The sequence below is a fragment of the Narcine bancroftii genome, chromosome 4 (genome assembly GCF_036971445.1).
Source record: "Narcine bancroftii isolate sNarBan1 chromosome 4, sNarBan1.hap1, whole genome shotgun sequence".
Lineage (NCBI taxonomy): Eukaryota > Metazoa > Chordata > Chondrichthyes > Torpediniformes > Narcinidae > Narcine > Narcine bancroftii.
Window position 1 is genome coordinate 189,284,098 of NC_091472.1, and position 22,387 is coordinate 189,306,484.

At 38.5% G+C, this 22,387-nt stretch overlaps 1 protein-coding gene across 7 annotated transcripts in view; it reads left to right on the forward strand.

Annotated features, from left to right (window-relative positions):
• The window catches only part of kdm2bb (lysine (K)-specific demethylase 2Bb), a 219,544-nt gene that overhangs the window by 59,023 nt on the left and 138,134 nt on the right, over positions 1-22,387 (forward strand). For all 7 annotated transcript variants that reach the window (XM_069933299.1, XM_069933300.1, XM_069933301.1 and 4 more), the window contains 2 exons: positions 15,916-16,094; positions 19,405-19,511. In XM_069933299.1, coding sequence (XP_069789400.1) covers positions 15,916-16,094; positions 19,405-19,511 — 286 coding nt within the window. The remainder of the gene's footprint in view (positions 1-15,915; positions 16,095-19,404; positions 19,512-22,387) is intronic.

Here is a 22,387-nt window from a genome sequence, read left to right on the forward strand (position 1 = left end):
ATTTCCAAGTTAATAGTGATACATTTTCTAGCTATTGCCAAAGCAATTTGAACAATTTTCACTTGATATATATTCAATTTCAATTTAGGTTTAACCCCTCTAATATCTCACAATAAAAATAGCATTGGATCCTGTGAGAATTTTATCCCCACTATTCATTCTAATAAATTATCTATTTGAAACCAAAAAGGTTTAACTGTGGAACACTTTCAAGTTGAATGCAGAAATGTATTAACGTCTTGTTCACATCTAAAATATAAGTCCGAATAAGTATAGTTAATTTTATGTAACTTTTGTGGTGTTAAATATAACTGATGAATAAAATTATATTGAAGTAATCTATATCTCATATTTATTGTACTTTTCATACTTTGTCTACATACCTCAGTCCATTTATATTCATCTGTCTGCTTATTTAAATCCTCTTCCCGTCTATGTCTTAATTTATAAACCCCTTCCTTCCAAGCTTTCTTTTGTAATAATTTATACATACTTGAAATAAATTTATTTATATTTCCAGTGCATAACAATTACTCTATTTCTGTTTCTGCTGGTAATACTAAATCTTGACCAAAGTTTTCAGATAAAAATCTCTTAATTTGATAACAAAATCAAGTATATTCCATACCTTAAACTTTTCTTTCATTCTACTAAAAGTAATAAATTTCCCAGCTTCAAAACAATCTTTAATTTTCTTAATATCATAATTTTACCAAATCTTTAAAAATTGATTTCCTATAGAAAATGGAATGTCTAATTTGAAGTAAACATGTTCTTTTTGACATGAAGCCTCCTGCTCCAATCTCTTTATCAACCTTATTCCAAAGCTCAATTAAATGTTTCAGTATGGGTGCTTTTCTATTTGCTATTAACAATCTTGTATTCCATTTATTCTTGTGGATTTATTTCCCCTAAGTTCTAACTTTATTTAAATCATACATTACATTAACAAATTTCAACTGGGCTGCTTTATAGTAATTCATAAAATTAGGGAGCTGTAAACCTCCTAAATCCTATTTCCATGTTAATTTTTACAAAGAAACTCTTGCCATTTTCCCTTTTCATAAAAAAAATTTCTAATGCGAGTGTTTAATTCCTTAAATGTTTTTTGAGGAATTGCAATTGGAATCGATTTAAATAAATATTTCAGGAAAAACATTCATCTTTACACAAATTAATCTACCTATTAAAGTAATGGGTAACATATTCCATCTTTTAAAATCTTCTTTAATTTTCTTTAATAAAGATGAATAATTCAAATTAAACAATTTTGTTAAATCTGATTGCACATGAATACCTAAATAATTAATTTTAATATCTAGCCATCTAAATTCAATTGCTTTCTTACATTTTGCATAATCCCCATTAACTAAAGGCATAATTTCACTTTTATCCCAATTAATTTTATAACCAGATATTTCTCCATATTCTTCTAATTTTAATTTGTTGTAAAGAATTTAAAGCAGTGGTTCTCAGCCTTTTTCTTTCCACTCACATACCACTTTAAATATCCCTATGCCATCAGTGTTCATGATTAGTAAGGGATTGCTTAAGGTGGAATGTGGATGGAAAGAAAAAGTTTGAAAACTACTGTTTTAATCATACCTAATTGGTTCATTATGCACATGGTTTCATGACTCCAAAGGAAATGTGCCAATGACAATTTTTCTCAAGCAAAATATTTCAGAAACAATTAGATCTAGAGCAGTGATTTTCAACCTTCCTTTCCCACTCTCATACTATCATAAATAATCCCTTACTAATCACAGAGCACTAATGGCACAGGGAGTACTTAAAGTGGTATGTGAGTAGAAAGAAAAAGGTTGAGAACCACTGGTTTAACCAAATCTATAAACTTATTATTGATCCTAATTTACCCTTCTCCAAAATTTTAAACAGTAAATCCCATTCTAATCTATCAAATGCCTTTTCACCATCTAAAGCCACTGCAACACTCAGATCTCCCCTCTTTTGAACTAAATGCATTAAACTAATCAATCATGCTACATTATCTGTAGATTTCTGATCCTTAACAAATCTTGTTTGATACATATGTATTAACTTCGGAAGATACTTTGCCAATCTATTTGCTACCATTTTAGTTAATATTTTATACTGAATTATACTAATTTCATTATTTGGTTATAAGATACTGGTCTCATTACCAGTAAATCTCTATCTTCAGTACTACTATAATTATTGCAGTTGAAGAAGATTCCAGTAGCTCCATAGCTTGATTTAACACCACCAATAATGGAGGTATTAGAAGATCCTTAAATTTCTTATAAAACTCTAAAGGAAATCTATCTTATACTGGCGATTTATTATTTTGTAATGAACTCATTATTTCACTAATTTCCCTTGTCATAAATACTAAATTCAAATCCTTTTGTTCTTGATCATTTAAACTAGATAAAGTTTTTTGAGATAAAACATTAATCTTATTTTCATCAAGCAATGATTCCAATTGATAAAATTCTTTAAATAAATCATTTATTTCTCGTGGTTTATATATAATAAGCCCCTAACTTTTTTAAAAACTGCATTAATCACTCTAGATATCTGTTCTGCTTTCAATTGCCATGCTAAAACTTTGAGTCCTTTCACCTAATTCATATCTCTATTTTGTTCTTTAAATTAATTTTTCAGTTCTATATGCCTGAAGTTATTTTATTGTTTTTCATCACTTCTGAAGGATTATTTTGTAAGTCCTTTTCTAATTTACCTATTTCTTATTCTAATTGATTTGTCTCTTTTATATATTCCTTTTATTTCATAACTTATTATTTGACCTCTTAAATATGCTTTAATGCATCCAAGATAATAACTTTATTGTTTACTGAATTAGAATTCATTTCTAAAAATAATTGAATTTGTTTTCTTAAAAAAATCACAAAAATCCACTCTTTAATAACACAGTATTAAACCTCCATCTAAATGGCTTACTTTTTCTCCTCAAAAATTGAACATGTCATAAAAGTGGAGAATGTTCAGATAATATTCTAACTTTATATTCAACATTACTAATTCTTCCTTGTAACTGTGCTGATGTTTTAAAAAAAAAATTATTCTCAAAGTCGGTCTGGATTTCTGAAAGGGAAAGTGTGTTTGATAAACTCCTAGCATCATTTGAGGATGTAAATAGTAAAATAGATAAAGAGATGCAGTGCATATTGGGTATTAGAACTGAAAAGTCCCATGTCATGAGTTAGTTTGCAAAATTGAAATGTGGAATTGAAGATAATGAATTGACATGGATTGAAAACAAGCTGACTGACAGGAAACTGAGTGGGAGTAAATGGATCTTTCATGTGGTGGAAAGCACCACAGTAATGAATGTTTCATTAGTATAATAAAACTCCAGTAATCCACCATCCAACTATGCTTAATTTGGGTTAGTTGGGTGCTGATACCTTTTTTTTTTTTTTTTTCTTTTTCTCTTTCTTTCTTTGGCTTGGCTTCGCGGACGAAGATTTATGGAGGGGGTAAAAAAGTCCACGTCAGCTGCAGGCTCGTTTGTGGCTGACCAGTCCGATGCGGGACAGGCAGACACGATTGCAGCGGTTAAAAGGGAAAATTGGTTGGTTGGGGTTGGGTGTTGGGTTTTTCCTCCTTTGCCTTTTGTCAGTGAGGTGGGCTCTGCGGTCTTCTTCAAAGGAGGCTGCTGCCCGCCAAACTGTGAGGCGCCAAGATGCACGGTTTGAGGCGTTATCAGCCCACTGGCGGTGGTCAATGTGGCAGGCACCAAGAGATTTCTTTAGGCAGTCCTTGTACCTTTTCTTTGGTGCACCTCTGTCACGGTGGCCAGTGGAGAGCTCGCCATATAATACGATCTTGGGAAGGCGATGGTCCTCCATTCTGGAGACGTGACCCATCCAGCGCAGCTGGATCTTCAGCAGCGTGGACTCGATGCTGTCGACCTCTGCCATCTCGAGTACCTCGACGTTAGGGGTGTGAGCGCTCCAATGGATGTTGAGGATGGAGCGGAGACAACGCTGGTGGAAGCGTTCTAGGAGCCGTAGGTGGTGCCGGTAGAGGACCCATGATTCGGAGCCGAACAGGAGTGTGGGTATGACAACGGCTCTGTATACGCTTATCTTTGTGAGGTTTTTCAGTTGGTTGTTTTTCCAGACTCTTTTGTGTAGTCTTCCAAAGGCGCTATTTGCCTTGGCGAGTCTGTTGTCTATCTCATTGCTCTCTTTACCTATGCTCTCTTTAAATGCCTTGGTGCCTGTGCTCCCTTTAAACTTGCCCAATGCATTGGAAAATTTATTGTTCTGCTGAGTAACATGTAAAAATAAAATAACAACATTAATATCGGAAGTAAACAAGAATGACTGCAGATGCAGGAAACTGGAGCAAAGACAAAATACTAGAGGATCTCTGGGAATACTAGGAGCATCTGTGGAAGGCAGTGGCTAGTCAACATTTTGGGCGAAACTCTTCATCAGATCTGTGATATTTATATCCCAAACAATTAAAATCTGTTGGAGTATAAAGAGAAATAACATCAGAAATTCCATAAAGTCCAGAAAATCTGTTAATTAAATCCCATGAAAGTCATGAATGAGTTGCAGTTTATATAAACACATACACACACTAAAATAGGCCATTCAGCCCATGGAATCTGTAATGCCATTTGAATCATGGCTGTATGTTTCCTCTTAACCACATTCTCCTTCTCTCTATAATCTTGGACACCCTTACAATCAAAAACCTGTCATCCTCTGCTTTAAATATACTAAATTACTTGGCTTCCACAGGTGTCTAAGACTACAAATTTAAGATTCATAATCCTCTGGCTGAAGAAATTTCTTCTCATCTTTGTTCTGAAGGGACATACTTTTATTTTGGCTTTAGAATCCTGATTACTGGAAACATCTTCTCCACATCCACTCTAGCCATCTCAATGTTTTGGATGAGAAATCTGAACAAAAGCACTGGAGTAAGATGCCATGTTAAAATTATAGAGGATCTTGGTGATACCACAGTGAATTACATTGTTCAACTTTTCTCAATGAACATTGCCTTTTTGGTATGTTTCTTAATCTCTTCTTTCTTCCTCCAATCTCTTACCAACTACTCATGCACATCAAATTTTCTTTCAACAGCCCAGTTGTTGCTTTTCTTGGCCATTTCTCTCACTTATAACTTAAAACTCGCTTCATATTTTTGTCAAGTGCTGTGTTATGTCAATAGACCCTTCATGATAGCAATCAGCTCCAGCCAATGCCCAGCAGTTCATTCTGCACAATCTTTAGGAGTTGATGCATAAGCCAGTCGACGGCCCATCTCAGACATCACAGGCTTTGGGGGTCGACTTGTACACCGGTCAATGGGCCAACTCAGGCAGCCAGAAAATCGGGTTGAAGTATTCCGATATACCATAAAACCCTTATAATTAGGCTGAAAAATGGGGGTCAACCTGTGTGCTGAAATATACAGTAATTAAAGACTACAATGCTGATATAAAAAAAAATTACTTTGCATTTTGCATTGCCTTTTGTTTTTAAACAATATAGTCTAAATATAGGTATATTAGTTCGGCAATGTAAGATTAAGCCTCAGTCAACCGGAAAATTCGTATTTCTGGTACCTGCAATCCCCGTAGATACCATATGATGGGAAATTTACTGTATAATTAAAGAATGACGATGATTAATTGGGGAAAAATATTACTTAATGTTGAGAATACTGTTCCTTGGCGAAAGGTATAAAAGCCAATCCAAAGTCATTTATAATATTACAACTTTATACCAGGCAAATGTTGGAGACATTTTGGTTGGGTTACTCACCACTATGTCTTCATTATCTGCTTTTCAAAACAACTACCCACCCTCTGAGGATTCAGAGCATCTGTTTTACCATATTGAATTCTGGCCACATCAGTTTTTTGGAGATTAGTTTTAGAATATAATGCATCTAGAGATAACAAAGCAAAGCTAATAAAATAATCCCCATCTGGATTATCATTCCACCCAGATAGAGAGAGGACTGGTTAAAGCAGGAAGTATATATTATTAAGCGTCATAGAAAATGTTTGCTGATGCCGAACTGGATTGTGTTCCATTCGGTAGGAGTACAAATATCAGTTCTTTGTTTTATTTTTATATGTTTCCATTTACTTATGATAAAGGAATATTTAAAAAAACCTTGAATAGAACCATGGAATGTTACAGCGCAGAAATCAGGCCAGTTGGCCCCTCTAGTCTGTGCTAACCATTATCTCCCTAGTCCCACTGACCTGCTGCCATCCCATAACTGTCCATTCCTCTCACATTCATGTACCTATCCAATTTACAATTAAAATACTTGATCGAGCCTGGATTCACCACATCAGATGGCAGCTTATTCCACACTCCCACCACCATCTGAGTAAAAAAAAATCCCCAATATTCCCCCTAAACCTCTCGCCTTTCATCTTAAAACTATGACCTCTCCTCCAATCAAAGTGGGAAAAACCTATTCCAATTCACTCTATCTATACCCCTCATAATCTTGTAAACCTCGATCAAATCTCCACTCATTCTTTTTTGCTCCAAGGAATGAAGTCCTAACCTGTCCAATATTTACTTGTAACTCATTCCCTGATGACCTGGCAACGTTCTAGTAAATAGTCTCTGCACTCTTCAATCCTATTGATATCCATCCTGTAGTTAGGCACCCAGAACGGCACACGATATTCCAAATTTGGCCATACCAATGACTTGAGCAACTTCAACATAACATCCCCACTTCTGTACTTGTACTTTGATTTTTTTTTAAGGCTAAGATACAACCCTGTCCACATGTGACACCACCTTCAGGGAACAATCTCCACTCCTAGATCCCTCTGTTCTTCCGCACTCTTTAGTGCCTTACCATTTACTGTATATCTCCTACCTTGGTTTGCCCTTCCAAGATGCATCACCTCAAACTTATCTGCATTAAACTCCATCTACCACTTTCTGGCCCATTCTCCTAGCTGGTCCAGATCCCTCTGCAAGCTTTGATAATCTTCCTCCCTGTCCACAATGCCTCCTCTCTTTGTATTATCAGTAAATTGCTGATCCAATTCACAACATTATCATCCAGCTCATTGATGTATACAACAAGCAACAATGCTCCCAACATGGATCCCTGGGGCACACCACTGGTCACAGGCCTCCAAACTGATAAGCAACCATCCACTACCACCCTCTGCCTTCTCCTACACAGCCAATTTTGAATCCAATTTACTACCTCTCCTTGAATACCTAGTATCATAACCTTCAGAACTAACCTCCCATGTGTGACCTTGTCAAAGGCTTTACTAAAGTCTATGTAGACAACATCTACAGCCTTTCCTTCATCTATCTTCCTGGTAACCTCAAAAAAACTTCTTGGATGTCAGCAGTTTTTCATTTTCCATTCAACATTGTTAACTTGTAGTTCATTCCATGTTATTTCTTGTCTTAGAATGGCCAAACATGCGCAGCAGTTGATCAAATGTTATAGCTGCAAGGAAGTAGGTTTGAATTTCACATTTACTGATTCCTAAATTGTCTGTTGCGTGCTCTTGAACATACCTGTTCTGATACATTTGAGAATTTTTTTCCATTGTTTTATTTGCATGGAAATTTGTCAGATTATCAATTCAATCTTTACATAAACCCATTAGGAGCCACTTTATTAAAAAATAAGTTCGTGCATTCTGTCCCTGCACTTTTCATGATGTGATTTGGCACATACATTTTTTAATGGATCTGTGGGAAATTTGTAGCCATTGATGTGGATTATTTGGTTTATACAAACAAATTATGCCTCTCAATGTCAAATTGAATGGTCTCCTAATGTCATGGGGGTCAGTGGGGATAATTTTGATAAAAGTGCTCAGGGCTACAGTAGGCTTGGTCAAATGGAATTTAACTGATAGAACAACTTCAAGTTTGTTATTTTCTGACTATACATATACCATCAAATAAAGCAGCATTTTTCTGGACCATGGTGCACATATAATGCATATCACATAATAATCACATGTAGAAAGAAAAATATAATATAAAATAAATGTTTTAATATTTCAAAATAATTTACTCCATTCATTTATGGGAGGTGAGTGTGTTATGTAATAAAGTTCAAATTTTTTTTCTGATTATATACCAGGATATCATCTGCTCTTTGCTGAAGAATCAGTTGTCATTTATTTGAAAGTAAATGGAAACAATTATAATCCCAAAGCCTTGTCTGTCTTCCAATCTTCAGACTCCAGCGACTCTACCTAATATTCTCGGTCCCTAAATTCTAATTCCCATTCTGCAAAGGGATAGGTGGGGGTGGGGTGGGAGTGGTGAAACAGTTCATATGCTTTGTATGCCCTATTTTCATAGGCCTGTCTGGGTAAGATATGGTCTTTTGGCCCACAATTTATCCATCTCATAATGTACCCTTTAAAACTCAGCTTAAACATTATAGAAGATGAAGCCAATGTTAAGAAGGTTGATAACCACTACAGCAAGAAATCAATTCAAGAGTTTTCTGGAACTACCTTGAGAAAGAAGTAAGAACTACAGAATGCTGTCAAAAACTATTTCAAGTGTATAAATTGTGAAGGATTTTGAAAGCTACTTTTTTTCCCCACATGGTCAGAGCATTGTGCAGTGATATGGAAAATCGTCATGTAAATTTATATTTGTTACATCTTTCTTTGGCTTGGCTTCGCGGACGAAGATTTATGGAGGGGGTAAAAAGTCCACGTCAGCTGCAGGCTCGTTTGTGGCTGACAAGTCCGATGCGGGACAGGCAGACACGATTGCAGCGGTTGCAGGGGAAAATTGGTTGGTTGGGGTTGGGTGTTGGGTTTTTCCTCCTTTGCCTTTTGTCAGTGAGGTGGGCTCTGCGGTCTTCTTCAAAGGAGGTTGCTGCCCGCCAAACTGTGAGGCGCCAAGATGCACGGTTTGAGGCGTTACATCTTTATTACAGAGATATACCACAATTGGTGTGAGCTTGCAGGTGCCTCAATCTGAGGCGCCTGCAAGCTCACACCAAGACACAAGAGAAACTTGTCCGTGAACTACTCTTTGCAGACGATGCCGCTTTAGTTGCCCATTCAGAGCCAGCTCTTCAGCGCTTGACGTCCTGCTTTGCGGAAACTGCCAAAATGTTTGGCCTGGAAGTCAGCCTGAAGAAAACTGAGGTCCTCCATCAGCCAGCTCCCCACCATGATTACCAGCCCCCCCACATCTCCATCGGGCACACAAAACTCAAAACGGTCAACCAGTTTACCTATCTCGGCTGCACCATTTCATCAGATGCAAGGATCGACAATGAGATAGACAACAGACTCGCCAAGGCAAATAGCGCCTTTGGAAGACTACACAAAAGAGTCTGGAAAAACAACCAACTGAAAAACCTCACAAAGATAAGCGTATACAGAGCCGTTGTCATACCCACACTCCTGTTCGGCTCCGAATCATGGGTCCTCTACCGGCACCACCTACGGCTCCTAGAACGCTTCCACCAGCGTTGTCTCCGCTCCATCCTCAACATCCATTGGAGCGCTTACATCCCTAACGTCAAAGTACTCGAGATGGCAGAGGTCGACAGCATCGAGTCCACGCTGCTGAAGATCCAGCTGCGCTGGATGGGTCACGTCTCCAGAATGGAGGACCATCGCCTTCCCAAGATCGTGTTATATGGCGAGCTCTCCACTGGCCACCGTGACAGAGGTGCACCAAAGAAAAGGTACAAGGACTGCCTAAAGAAATCTCTTGGTGCCTGCCACATTGACCACCGCCAGTGGGCTGATATCGCCTCAAACCGTGCATCTTGGCGCCTCACAGTTTGGCGGGCAGCAACCTCCTTTGAAGAAGACCGCAGAGCCTACCTCACTGACAAAAGGCAAAGGAGGAAAAACCCAACACCCATCCCCAACCAACCAATTTTCCCCTGCAACCGCTGCAATCGTGTCTGCCTGTCCCGCATCGGACTTGTCAGCCACAAACGAGTCTGCAGCTGACGTGGACTTTTTACCCCCTCCATAAATCTTCGTCCACGAAGCCAAGCCAAAGAAGGATACCACAATGTTCCTGGAACAGCCACACTACTATTAATGCGCAGCACGATCCAATAAAGAGTTTATTTTATGGAATTTATTTTTTCCTTTAAAACATATAAAAATTGTTTTCTTTAAATACTTGATTTTCAGTTTATACTGATTTTAAAACTCAGTACAACCATGCATTGACTTGCATCCAGGTTACGTTCTGGTACTGGGTTCACATCATTTTGGGTGTAAGTTGATCATTATAGGTGAAATATACTGTGCAATATGATACCAATGCACACATACAAATTTACCTAAACCTCTATATTTTACATACACATGTCTAAATCCCATAGTTAATAAAATGTAAATACTGTACAATACCTATAAAAATATACATAGATTATTATAGTAATAAGACTCTATGTGTACTGCACTTACCGTGACTGATGCTGAAGTTTTGTACAATGTGAAGGCACCTGCAGAGTGTAGGGACAATGTTGGTCTTGGCAAAAATGTAAAAATTTAATTAAGCTCTTTGGTGACCTCGGACGTTAGTCTATCGGGTGTAAGTCAAGGAATAATGAATGGACTTTTCTTGAGTATTGTAAAGATATTATACTTTGGCTTGGCAACTAAGTCAACAGACTTGCTTCAGTGTCTTAATCACATCATACATGATTGGAGAAAAAAAATCAGAAAATGTAACGTATCTTTCCTTTTCCTTGTATGAATTTAATACTGTGTATGGTTGAATTCTGAGGAATCTGTGCACATGTAACCTGTAACATAGTGTATATGGATATAAGCATGGAAAACAGTTGTAAAGGTCCATTTGTAATTTTATTCTCTGCTCAAGCTCCAGCAATTTTTTTTCCATTTTTCTTGCTGGGCAGCACGGTTAACATAGCGGTTAGTGCAACACCTTTACAGCGCCAGTGATTGGGACCGGACCTGGGTTCGAATCCTGCACTGTCTGTAAAGAGTTTGTATGCTCTCCTTGTGTCTGTGTGGGTTTTCTCCAGTGGTTCTGGTTTCCTCCCACCCTTTAAAAATGTACAGGTTAATTGGATGTAAATTGGGCAGCGTGGACTTGTAGGGGTGAATTAGCCTGTTACAGTGCTTTATGATAATTTAAAAAAAAATTTAGACAATAGTGATTAAAGGAACATCATTTTGCTAAAGGTATATTATAAAATTCTAATATTGCAGCTGTTTCATTTCACCTTGAGCTTTCAACACAGATGCAGTTTATTAGTACATTTGAGGTTTCTTTTTAATGACAATCTTCTGGATATTTCCAGTTATTCATTGACCTCTTGTGGCCACTTTTAAAATGACACTGGTTCCCTTTATTTCAGTGTCTGCTGAGCTTTTAGAATATTTCAACTGTGAACATGTGTGTTATAACATGTGAAAGTTGAATCCTGATAGCGGATAGGGAATTTCATTTGTTGAAATGCAATAGTAGGTGATTTAATTAGTATAACTGGAATGTAGCCATTAAATTGAAAATTTAATAAATATGAATTCACCTTTCATGTCATAGTTAAATATTCTCAGAATTTTTTTTTCATTCTATGTTATGGTTTTACTCTTCATTACTAAAAATCCAGTACCGCACGGATGGCAGTCTCTTCAATCTGAGGCTCCTGCAAGCTCACACCAAGACACAAGAGCAACTTGTCCGTGAACTACTCTTTGCAGACGATGCCGCTTTAGTTGCCCATTCAGAGCCAGCTCTCCAGCGCATGACGTCCTGTTTTGCGGAAACTGCCAAAATGTTTAGCCTGGAAGTTAGCCTGAAGAAAACTGAGGTCCTCCATCAGCCAGCTCCCCACCATGACTACCAGCCCCCCCACATCTCCATCGGGCACACAGAACTCAAAACGGTCAACCAGTTTACCTACCTCAGCTGCACCATTTCATCTGATGCAAGGATCGACAAAGAGATAGACAACAGACTCGCCAAGGCAAATAGTGCCTTTGGAAGACTACACAAAAGAGTCTGGAAAAACAACCACCTGAAGAAACACACAAAGATCAGTGTGTACAGAGCCGTTGTCATACCCACGCTCCTCTTCGGCTCCGAATCATGGGCCCTCTACCGGCATCACTTACGGCTCCTAGAATGCTTCCATCAGCGCTGTCTCCGCTCCATCCTCAACATTCATTGGAATGACTTCATCACCAACATCGAAGTACTCAATCTGGCAAAGTCCGCAAGCATCGAATCCACGCTGCTGAAGACCCAACTGCGCTGGGTGGGTCACGTCTCCAGAATGGAGGACCATCGCCTTCCCAAGATTGAGTTATATGGCGAGCTCTCCACTGGCCACCAAGACAGAGATGCACCAAAGAAGAGGTACAAGGACTGCTTAAAGAAATCTCTTGGTGCCTGCCACATTGACCACCGCCAATAGGCTAATCTCACCTCCAACTGTGCATCTTGGCGCCTCACAGTTCGGCGGGCAGCAATCTCCTTTGAAGAAGACCACAGAGCCCACCTCACTGACAAAAGACAAAGGAGGAAAAACCCAACCCCAACCCACCAATTTTCCCTTGCAACCGCTGCAACCGTGCCTGCCTGTCCCGCGTCAGACGTCAGTCACCCAACCAGCCTGCAGCAGACATGGACGTACCCCTCCATAAATCTTCGTCCACGAAGCCAAGCCAAAGAAGACTAAAAATAGCAACACAGAAAATGTGTTTAAACAGGAAATAATTTCAGATCACACCAAAAGGGATTTAATGTTGATGCCTTTGCATTCTTAAAAATTGAATTATTAGGTGCAGTAAAGGGAGAAGTTGTACTCAATTACAAAAAATACATTCTGCATATCAGCAAAAGGTGGCCTGCACTGTAATTTTTTTCATTGACATTTTCATATTAAATGGATGAAGCATGCAAAGGTAATTGGATAACTAAGTTATATGCCAAAATGCTGCACTTGCACCTACTAAATTCAAAAGGAAGAAAAAAATGTTGAATGGTGTAATGGCTTATTATAATACATCAATTGGTGTTTCGTGCGATACAGCCTCATTTTAAAGAAACTGCTTTGAAATTGTGTGGCAAGATTCATTGCTTGACCCTTAGAGTGCAATATGAAAGCATCAGCCATGCAAAGGATCATTGAGTCATCTGCAGCAGTTTCAATCAAGTTTTTAGTAAAGTAGCAATTTCATGAGTTTGGACAGAAGGCCAAATTCTGCTTTCTTGACATTGAATTAGCTGATTGTTTGATTGCTTAATGGAGATCACATCATGCAACAATGTCTAAGTTTTGCTTCTTGTGTCTCAAATAGAACATTGATAGCAATCAAGGTGAGTGATATTTACTAGGCCTCCTACAGATGCCTGCTGAGAAAATTGACAAAAATATTTGGAACTTGTGGCAGGAGGACAAATGGGCCAAGTCAGGTTGGGCATCTTTACTGTTCCCAGAGAGGAAAAGAATGGAAGGAAAGTGTGGGGGGCAGGGGGGAGGATTCATGAGTTAATGAATGACTTCAGGCGAGCTCTCCACTGGCCACCGTGACAGAGGTGCACCAAAGAAAAGGTACAAGGACTGCCTAAAGAAATCTCTTGGTGCCTGCCACATTGACCACCGCCAGTGGGCTGATAACGCCTCAAACCGTGCATCTTGGCGCCTCACAGTTTGGCGGGCAGCAGCCTCCTTTGAAGAAGACCGCAGAGCCCACCTCACTGACAAAAGGCAAAGGAGGAAAAACCCAACACCCAACCCCAACAAACCAATTTTCCCTTGCAACCGCTGCAATCGTGTCTGCCTGTCCCGCATCGGACTGGTCAGCCACAAACGAGCCTGCAGCTGACGTGGACTTTTTACCCCCTCCATAAATCTTCGTCCGCGAAGCCAAGCCAAAGAAGAAGAAAGAATAAACTATTTCATCTATAATTGTTCCTTTTTTCCTCCTGGTCTTTGTTGGGCAGGTCTGACATTCTTTAGTTAATATTAGCTTCACTTTTGTTTCCTTTGCCATCTTTTTTTTCCTCTTTGGAGGAGTTGAGCCTCGCCTCCCTGCTCTACATTTCTAACTCTCTCATTCTATTGTCTTTGTTCTTTCTCACCTTTCAATTACTCTCATTCACTCATTGACCAGATAACCCTGTTTACTGCTTTTCCCCACAGTTTTACCTTGTTGAGGGCATTTTCCACTCCAACCCTCTCTGCAGATTTATGTTTTTTTTTTGTCTACTTTTCAGTTTGGATGAGGGACCTCCAAGCTGAAATGTTAAATAATTTTCTCATCCCAAAGATTCAGCAGTCCCAATGTGTTTTGTTTTTGTTTCAGATTTCAAGCATCTGGAAGATTTTTAAAAAAAATTTAACTTGCAAAATATCCTGGTGGTTAGTGTAGCATTCAAGATGCGAAAATATTGGTTAAAGGGGAGAAATCAGAGGGTAGATATAATCTGATCATATTACATTTTAAATTCAGGCCATTTCGGCCCATGAGTCCGTGCCGGCCAATTTACACCCAATTAACCTACATCCCCAATACGTTTCAAATGGTGGGAGGAAACCAGAGCTGACATGGGAAAGATGTACAAACTCTTTACAGGCAACGTGGAATTCAAACCTCTGGCCTGATTCTTGGCGCTGTAATGGCGTTACGCTGACCTCTACGTCAAACATGCCGCCCTACATTATTAGGACTTGGAAAACACTTTTTAAAACTGAAGATCTGCTAGTTCAGGGGCACAGAAAGTAAACATGCAGAACAGAAAATAATCAAGAAGACAAAGTGTTCTGTTATCCTTTATTATAGTGAAAACACAAGTAAGGTTTCATGTTGATATTGTTCATGGCTTTTGTAAGACACCGTGACAGAGGTGCACCAAAGAAAAGGTACAAGGACTGCCTAAAGAAATCTCTTGGTGCCTGCCACATTGACCACCGCCAGTGGGCTGATCTCGCCTCAAACCGTACATCTTGGCGCCTCACAGTTTGGCGGGCAGCAACCTCCTTTGAAGAAGACCGCAGAGCCCACCTCACTGACAAAAGGCAAAGGAGGAAAAACCCAACACCCAACCCCAACCCACCAATTTTCCCCTGCAGCCGCTGCAACCGTGTCTGCCTGTCCCGCATCGGACTTGTCAGCCACAAACGAGCCTGCAGCTGACGTGGACTTTTTACCCCCTCCATAAATCTTCGTCCGCGAAGCCAAGCCAAAGAAAAGATTTGGTGTGTAGATTTGATCTCCACCAAAAGAAAAATACATTTGTCATTAGTGTAGTGCATGCAACTTAGAATGCGTAAGTGGGGTTGTGTTTGAGGGCGTTATAGGGTGAGGTGAAACTTGCAGGATTCTGTGAGGTATAGTCAGGGTCAATGCTGAGCAGTTTTTTGATCAAGCTGAAGGGGGGGGGGACACTCTAATGATGAAGCAGCCATATCGTATAGCAATTTACTCAGTAGGTTATAAATCTTTGGATTATTCTTGTGGAGCCTCATTTTTTATTACTGTATATTTATACCTCCATCTACATTTGCATGGTCCATTTGTTTACAGTTCTTTAAGTACAATTTACAATTACTGGTATAGAGATTGACTGCAGAAAATTAATTTTAGTTGTATGTGATATCTTGAATGTACTTTGACAATAAATTTGAACTTTTACTCTGCCTCAGGTTGCTGATTGCTCGGCTATTGAATATAGTTTTGGACACTAAAGAAGTTGTGAATGATACACAGGAGCAGGCAGAACGACTTTGGGAAGCACATGGCCTGCTTCCATTTATTTGTTCTTGTATTCTTGAGTTTTCTCTTTTGGATACTGAGTAGTAATTGTGTTTATAATTAAATTATAGCAATATAAAAAACCATGAGGCTGTACAAAAATGAAACTGAATCCAACAGTATTGTTTATTTTGTGTGTGTTCCAGGGAGTCGTCGTATTGTTGATGTTATGGATGTGAATACACAGAAAGGGATTGAAATGAGCATGTCACAATGGGTCAAATACTATGAAACACCAGAGGTTGAAAGAGAGAAGCTCTACAATGTTATAAGCCTGGAATTCAGTCACACAAAACTTGAGAACCTGGTCAAGCGACCTGATGTGGTAAGAAGTTATATTTTAACAGGATCTGAAAGCTGATCATTTTTTGATGGTTCTTGCCTCTCTGTTTGCCTGAGGATTAAATTTGCTTTACAGAAATGTGTTTATAATTTGTAATGCTTTAACAGCCTATATGCATTATTGTAATTTGTGTGGTGCAAGAAGCATGTAGTTGAAGAAATTCTCTCTAAATAAACTTCAAGCAGAGTGCCGATTAAATTTTCACTTCATGTTTTTTTCCTTCATTTTGATGATACATAGACTGCTTCCCTTTTGAAGCTATTGTATGTGCATTTGAATAAACAATTTTAGACATTTCTGTAGTCATCCAATGGTAAAGGATATAGTCATTGATATAAGCTAGAACACTGCTGCATTTGATGTCCCCTTCAATGTAGGGACACTGAGTGTTGCAACCTCAAATGAGATCAATTAAATGTTGGCAAGTTAAATGGCTTCTGTAAAGCATTTCTTAAATGGGTAAATGGCAAGATAATCAAAGGGGAGTTAATGAACCTGAGAAATTAAGTCACAGGGCTACAAGGAAATAATGAGGGGGGAGGGTGAAATGAGATGATAGAATTGCTCTGTTGAGAGCAAGCATGGACTTCATGGGTAAAATGGTCTCCTGTTGTGTTATAATTCTTCTCTTTGGCTTGGCTTCGCGGACGAAGATTTATGGAGGGGGTAAAAAGTCCACGTCAGCTGCAGGCTCGTTTGTGGCTGACAAGTCCGATGCGGGACAGGCAGACACGGTTGCAGCGGTTGCAGGGGAAAATTGGTTGGTTAGGGTTGGGTGTTGGGTTTTTCCTCCTTTGCCTTTTGTCAGTGAGGTGGGCTCTGCGGTCTTCTTCAAAGGAGGTTGCTGCCCGCCAAACTGTGAGGCGCCAATTCGGTCACAGAATATTATGATTAGCAATAGGATGAAGCAGAGATTTTCCCAACACTTAACAAAATGTTACAGATAAGAGGAAAAATTGGATTGCACATTATATGGCAGTGGTGGATTTTTGTTTTGGAAAAAATGATTAGGAATGGCTGCAAACTTAGTTGAAAGGGAAACTTTTGGAAAAAAATTTTGGATAGAATCATAGGAAATTGAAGGAGCAGCAGTGGATTTTCAAATATTTTCCTCAAATTTCTTGATTCCCTTAAAACCTAAAAACTTTCGATCTGTTTGACAAATGAGTCTCTACAGCTCTCTTTGGTCGTGAATTCCAAAGATTCACCGTTGCCCTACGTGAGATCACTTCTCGTTCTTCTAAATTTAAACGTGTAGGCCTCGTCTATACCGTGTGACAAACAGGAATCAGCAAACAGGATTCCCTGAAATAGGCTGGTATCTTACTGTGCTCCTGCAATCACAAATATTGCTTTCTGTAGATAGGAAGGCCAAACCTATACACAACATTCCAGATGCTATTATGCAAGGCTTGCTATAATTAGAACAGGTATTTCTGGTCTTCCTTTTCAATCTTTTACAATAAAGGCCAATGTTCTGTTTACCTTAATTACTTGCTGATGCTTCACATTACTTTTCAGCAATTCATGTCTAGGGGCGCACAAGTCCCTGTGAATAGCAACACCTTTCAAACTCTTACCATTTTAAAAAGTGCTCTATCTTTCTATTTATTCTATCAAATGGAAAGATGCAAGGCCATGAATGTTCTACTCCTCCATTATGTCCTTGCCCATTTATGTCTCCAAAGCTTTTCAGCATGTTCTTCACAGCCCACACTATCATCTAGCGTTGTATTTCCAGCAGTGATGAAGGCAGTTCCAAAGTGCAGAAATTGGATTCACTCAAAAAAGAATTTGATTTGGATAACACAACCTGAAATTTAAATGAATAGAATGATACCAAGGCAAAATTTTCCATCTGAGAGACTTGTGAGAAATGTGATTAATTGCAGGAATATAATGCAGTAAAATCCCCATTATTTGGCACCTTTGGTGATTGCAGATGGCGGAAATGCAAATTTTCCGATTGGCTCAGACTCACTCTTACAATGTCTAGTAATACATCTGCATTATGAATACCCCATTTGAAAGACAAAATACAGTGCAAAATGTAAAGTAATTTGAAAAAAATGATTATCATCTTTAAAGTTCACTATATTCAAGTATTTCCCATAACTTACAAAGTTTGAATTTAAATTCGAATCTCTGTCGCTGGCACTTTAATGGTGTTGCACTAGCTTCTATGTTAACTGTGCAGCTGTCATAATTACCCCCTTCTCTCTCTCCCCCCCCTCCCCCATGTTTACAGATAAATCCTTACTAAAATATCTAATAATAAAAATAGACGCTTACTAGGCAGAGATAGGGAGACACTTTGGGAGAGTTCCCCGAGTGGCATTGATGACCTATTCATTATGGTGTCCCAGTCAGACCCTGGGCACAACCTAACTCGCCTCCATGCTAGTATCCCAGTCAGGCCCTTGTCACAACGCAACTCACTTCCACGCAAGTGTCCCGGTCTGGCCCTCATCACAACCCGACTCCAACTGGGACACTCCAATGCCTGAATGTTTTCTCCAAAGGGGTTGTGTGTTGCTTCGGAGAACATTTACTTTTACAACCTTAAACTTTTATTGATTATCATTTATCTTAATATTTAATTATTTCCTCATTTTTGCAATTTATTTGAGATTCTAGTTGATTGAATGCTGGATAATGGGAATTTTACTGTAATTATTACTATATATTTAAATTTATGTAATATAAGTATTTCTTATTATTTTAATTTTATTTGATATTGTTTACAATGATTTTCAGTATGTTAAGTACAAAATTTGTACCTGCAGATTCAGACGTATCATAGTTTGAACTGGAGCAAAAAGAGGTGTAATGATTCCTTGTTAACGTGGCAAAAGGTCTCCTGCTCCTCCATGCCTAGATATAAAAAAAATTACAAACTATTTCCTTTATAGGGTTCTTCATGATTAAGCAGCTTGAAGAACTCAAATGGAAGATTAATTAATACCTGTGCCACCATTGGATTTGGTTGGCGGGGGGGGGTGGAAATAGGATTGCGTAGTCATGTTAATTTGATAGAGCCAAAAAACATTGTATGCCTTCTACTCTTTCTGAACTTGAATTAATATCTGAAAGATTTTTCTGACAAGCTCATGTGGGAAGAATATGAACATTGACTGGATTTCTACTTTCTAATGTGTTTTTGTGCGAAGAGTGAGTACTTTCTGTGGATGTTTTTAAAAAAAATAATAATAATTTTTGACCCATTTATTGGATTGATGTTGCCAAATATGCATTTCGTGATGTCTTAGAAGGAAGTCCTTGGTTGTTTTAGGTGGACTTGGTGGACTGGGTGGACAATATGTGGCCAAGGCACTTGAAAGAAAAGCAGCTGGACTCCACAAATGCAATTGCAGAAATGAAATATCCCAAAGTTCAGAAGTAAGTTGAAGTTTTGTTTTCGGTGCTGAAAGCAGACATTTGGAATCTGTATATTTTTGGCATCTTGTAATGCTATGTGCCTGATTATCCGAAGGATCTGTTTAAACATTTTGTATTAAATTACTGATGCCGCTGCTATAAGCAACAGTATTCTCATACATGAGTTCTTATCTAAATCTAAGTAATGGGATTAATTACAAGGGAGGCTGAACTGGTCATCAAAGTGAATTGAATTTGCAGAATTCTGTCTTTTTTAAAAATATTTTTATTTAAAAATTTTCCATCCTTGTAATTATATACTTTTAGATAAGCAAAATTTGATTAAATTTGAAATTATAATAATTACATGATAATTGAACCCCACTTACCCTCCCCTTCTTCCTTCTTACACCCCCACTAAAAAAACCATAATCAATAGATGAAATATACATATATATATATATATATATATATATGATATAGTTATGAAAATAATTAAAGAAAAAAAAGAAAGAAAAAGATAATATTATTTTGGATCGCATAAAGAATCGGCTCACACATTGGGATCTTGCACTATTTATATACTGACTTTAGGGAAGAATTATAGGTCTTAAGAGGCTGGAAATACATTTTTACATATTTATCCCTAAACTTTACATATACAGGCTCAGAATTCTGTCTTGACTGATTTTATTTCTTGTTTAGTCATTTATAACAACTGACTAAGGAACCATAGAACACTACAGGATAGAAAGAGGCATATCTTGTCCATGCTGAAGTATTATTTTTTTGTCAACTTTTATCAATTTGCTCCCGAACCATAGATTTCCATACCTCTCTTATCTATGTGCTTATGCAATGATCTCCTAAATGTCAAAATATAACCTGCATCCACCACCGCTTCCACTGGAATCTCATTCCATACTTTCGCTGCCTCCTGAGTGAAAAAGTTCTCCCAAATGTTCCCCTTAAAGATTTCACCTTCTACCCTTAACCAAAGTCCTCTTGTTCTTGTCGCTCCAATTTCAGTGGAAAAAGCCTGCTTGCATTTGCCTAATTTGATCTCCATCAAATCTCCCCTCATTCTCCAACATTCCAGGGAATAAAGTTCTCACTTATTTAACATTTTCCTATAACTAAGCTATTCAACTGTAAATTTCTCTGCACACTTTCAATCTAATTGTAGCTAGATGGCCAAAACTCCAAATTTGGCCTCACTAGTATCTTGTACAACTTTACCACAGCACCCAAGCTCCTTTCGTCAGTACTTGGATTTATGAAAGCCATTGTGCCAAATTTGAGTGAGTATAATCCCAGACGATTTAGTCTCTCCTTGTAGGTCAGCCCCCTCATCTCCGGGTTTAACCTGGTGAACCTCCTCTGGATTGCCTCCAAGGGTAGTATATTCTTCAAGTATGGAGACCAGAACAGTACTCAAGGTGTGGGCTCACCAGTCCCTTGTAGAGTGCAGCATGACCTCCCTGTTCTTGAATTCAATTCCTCTAGTGATGAAGTCCAACATTCCATTTGCCATCTTAATAACTTCTTGTACCTGCAACCTAACTTTTTGCGATTCATGCACAAGCACTCCCAAGTCCTTCTGCACTACAGCATGCTGCAGTTTTTCACCATTAAATAATAATCTTCTATTTTTTCTACCAAAGTGAATGACCTTGTATTTACTAATGCTGTACTCCATTTGCCAGAACCTTTGCCCACCCACCTAACTTAACTGTATCCTTCTACAGCCTCTCCACATCCTCTGTACAATTTGCTTTCCCACTCAATTTATTATCATCTGCAAACTTGGCCACACTATACTCTGTCCCCTCTTCCAAATCATCAGTGTAAATGGTGAACATCTGCGACACCCCTTTTACCACTGTCTGCCATTCAGAAAAATACTCATTTATCCCGACTCTCTGCCTTCTGTCAGTTAACATATTTTCAATCCGTGCCAATATATTTACCCCGACTCCATTCATATGTATCTTATTGATGTATCTTGTGTGACACCTTATCAAACATCTTGCAAAAATCCAAATATACAACATCAACTTGTTTCCCTCTATCTACCACACCCATTATATCCTCAAAGAACTCCAGAACTCAAACCAAACTTGCCCTTTTTTTTTAATCCATGCTATGTCTGCCTGATGGAACCCCCTTTGTTCTAAATATCTTGTTATTTCATCCTTAATGACAGGTTCGAGCCTTTTCCTGACTGCGGACATTAAGCTAACTGGCCGATTATTACCTGTCTTCTGCCTACATCCCTTTCTTAAAAAATGGCATAACATTTGCTGTCTTCCAATCTGCCGGGAACTTCCCAGAATCAAGAGAATTTTGGTAAATGACTACCAACTATAACTCCTGCCATTTCCCTCAGTACCCTGGGATGCATCTCATTGGGACCAGGGGATTTGTCCGCTTTCAGTCCCATTAGTTTGCTCATCACTATCTCTTTTTTAACAATTATCGAGGCCCTCACCACACTTTGGCATGCTGGACGTGTCTTCCACCATGAATAATGACACAAATTTGTTCAGTGCCTCACCCATTTCCTCATTGCTCAATATCAGTCTCACTCTATCATCTTCCAAGGGACCTATGTTGACTCCAGCCACCCTCTTTCATTTTATAGATTTATAATTCTTTTTGCTATGTTTTTATATTTTGTGCTAATTTACCTTCATAATCCTTCTTCTCTTTATTTCCTGTTTACTTGTCCTTTGTTGCCTTTTAAAGTTTTCCCAATTCTTCAGTTTCCCACTACACTTGGCTACTTGTGTACGTGAGCTTTTAATTTTATACTTTCCTTTATTTCATTAATTAACCAAGGCTGTCTCTTCCTTCTCTCACTGCCCTTATTTTTAACGGGAATATGTTCTTGTTGA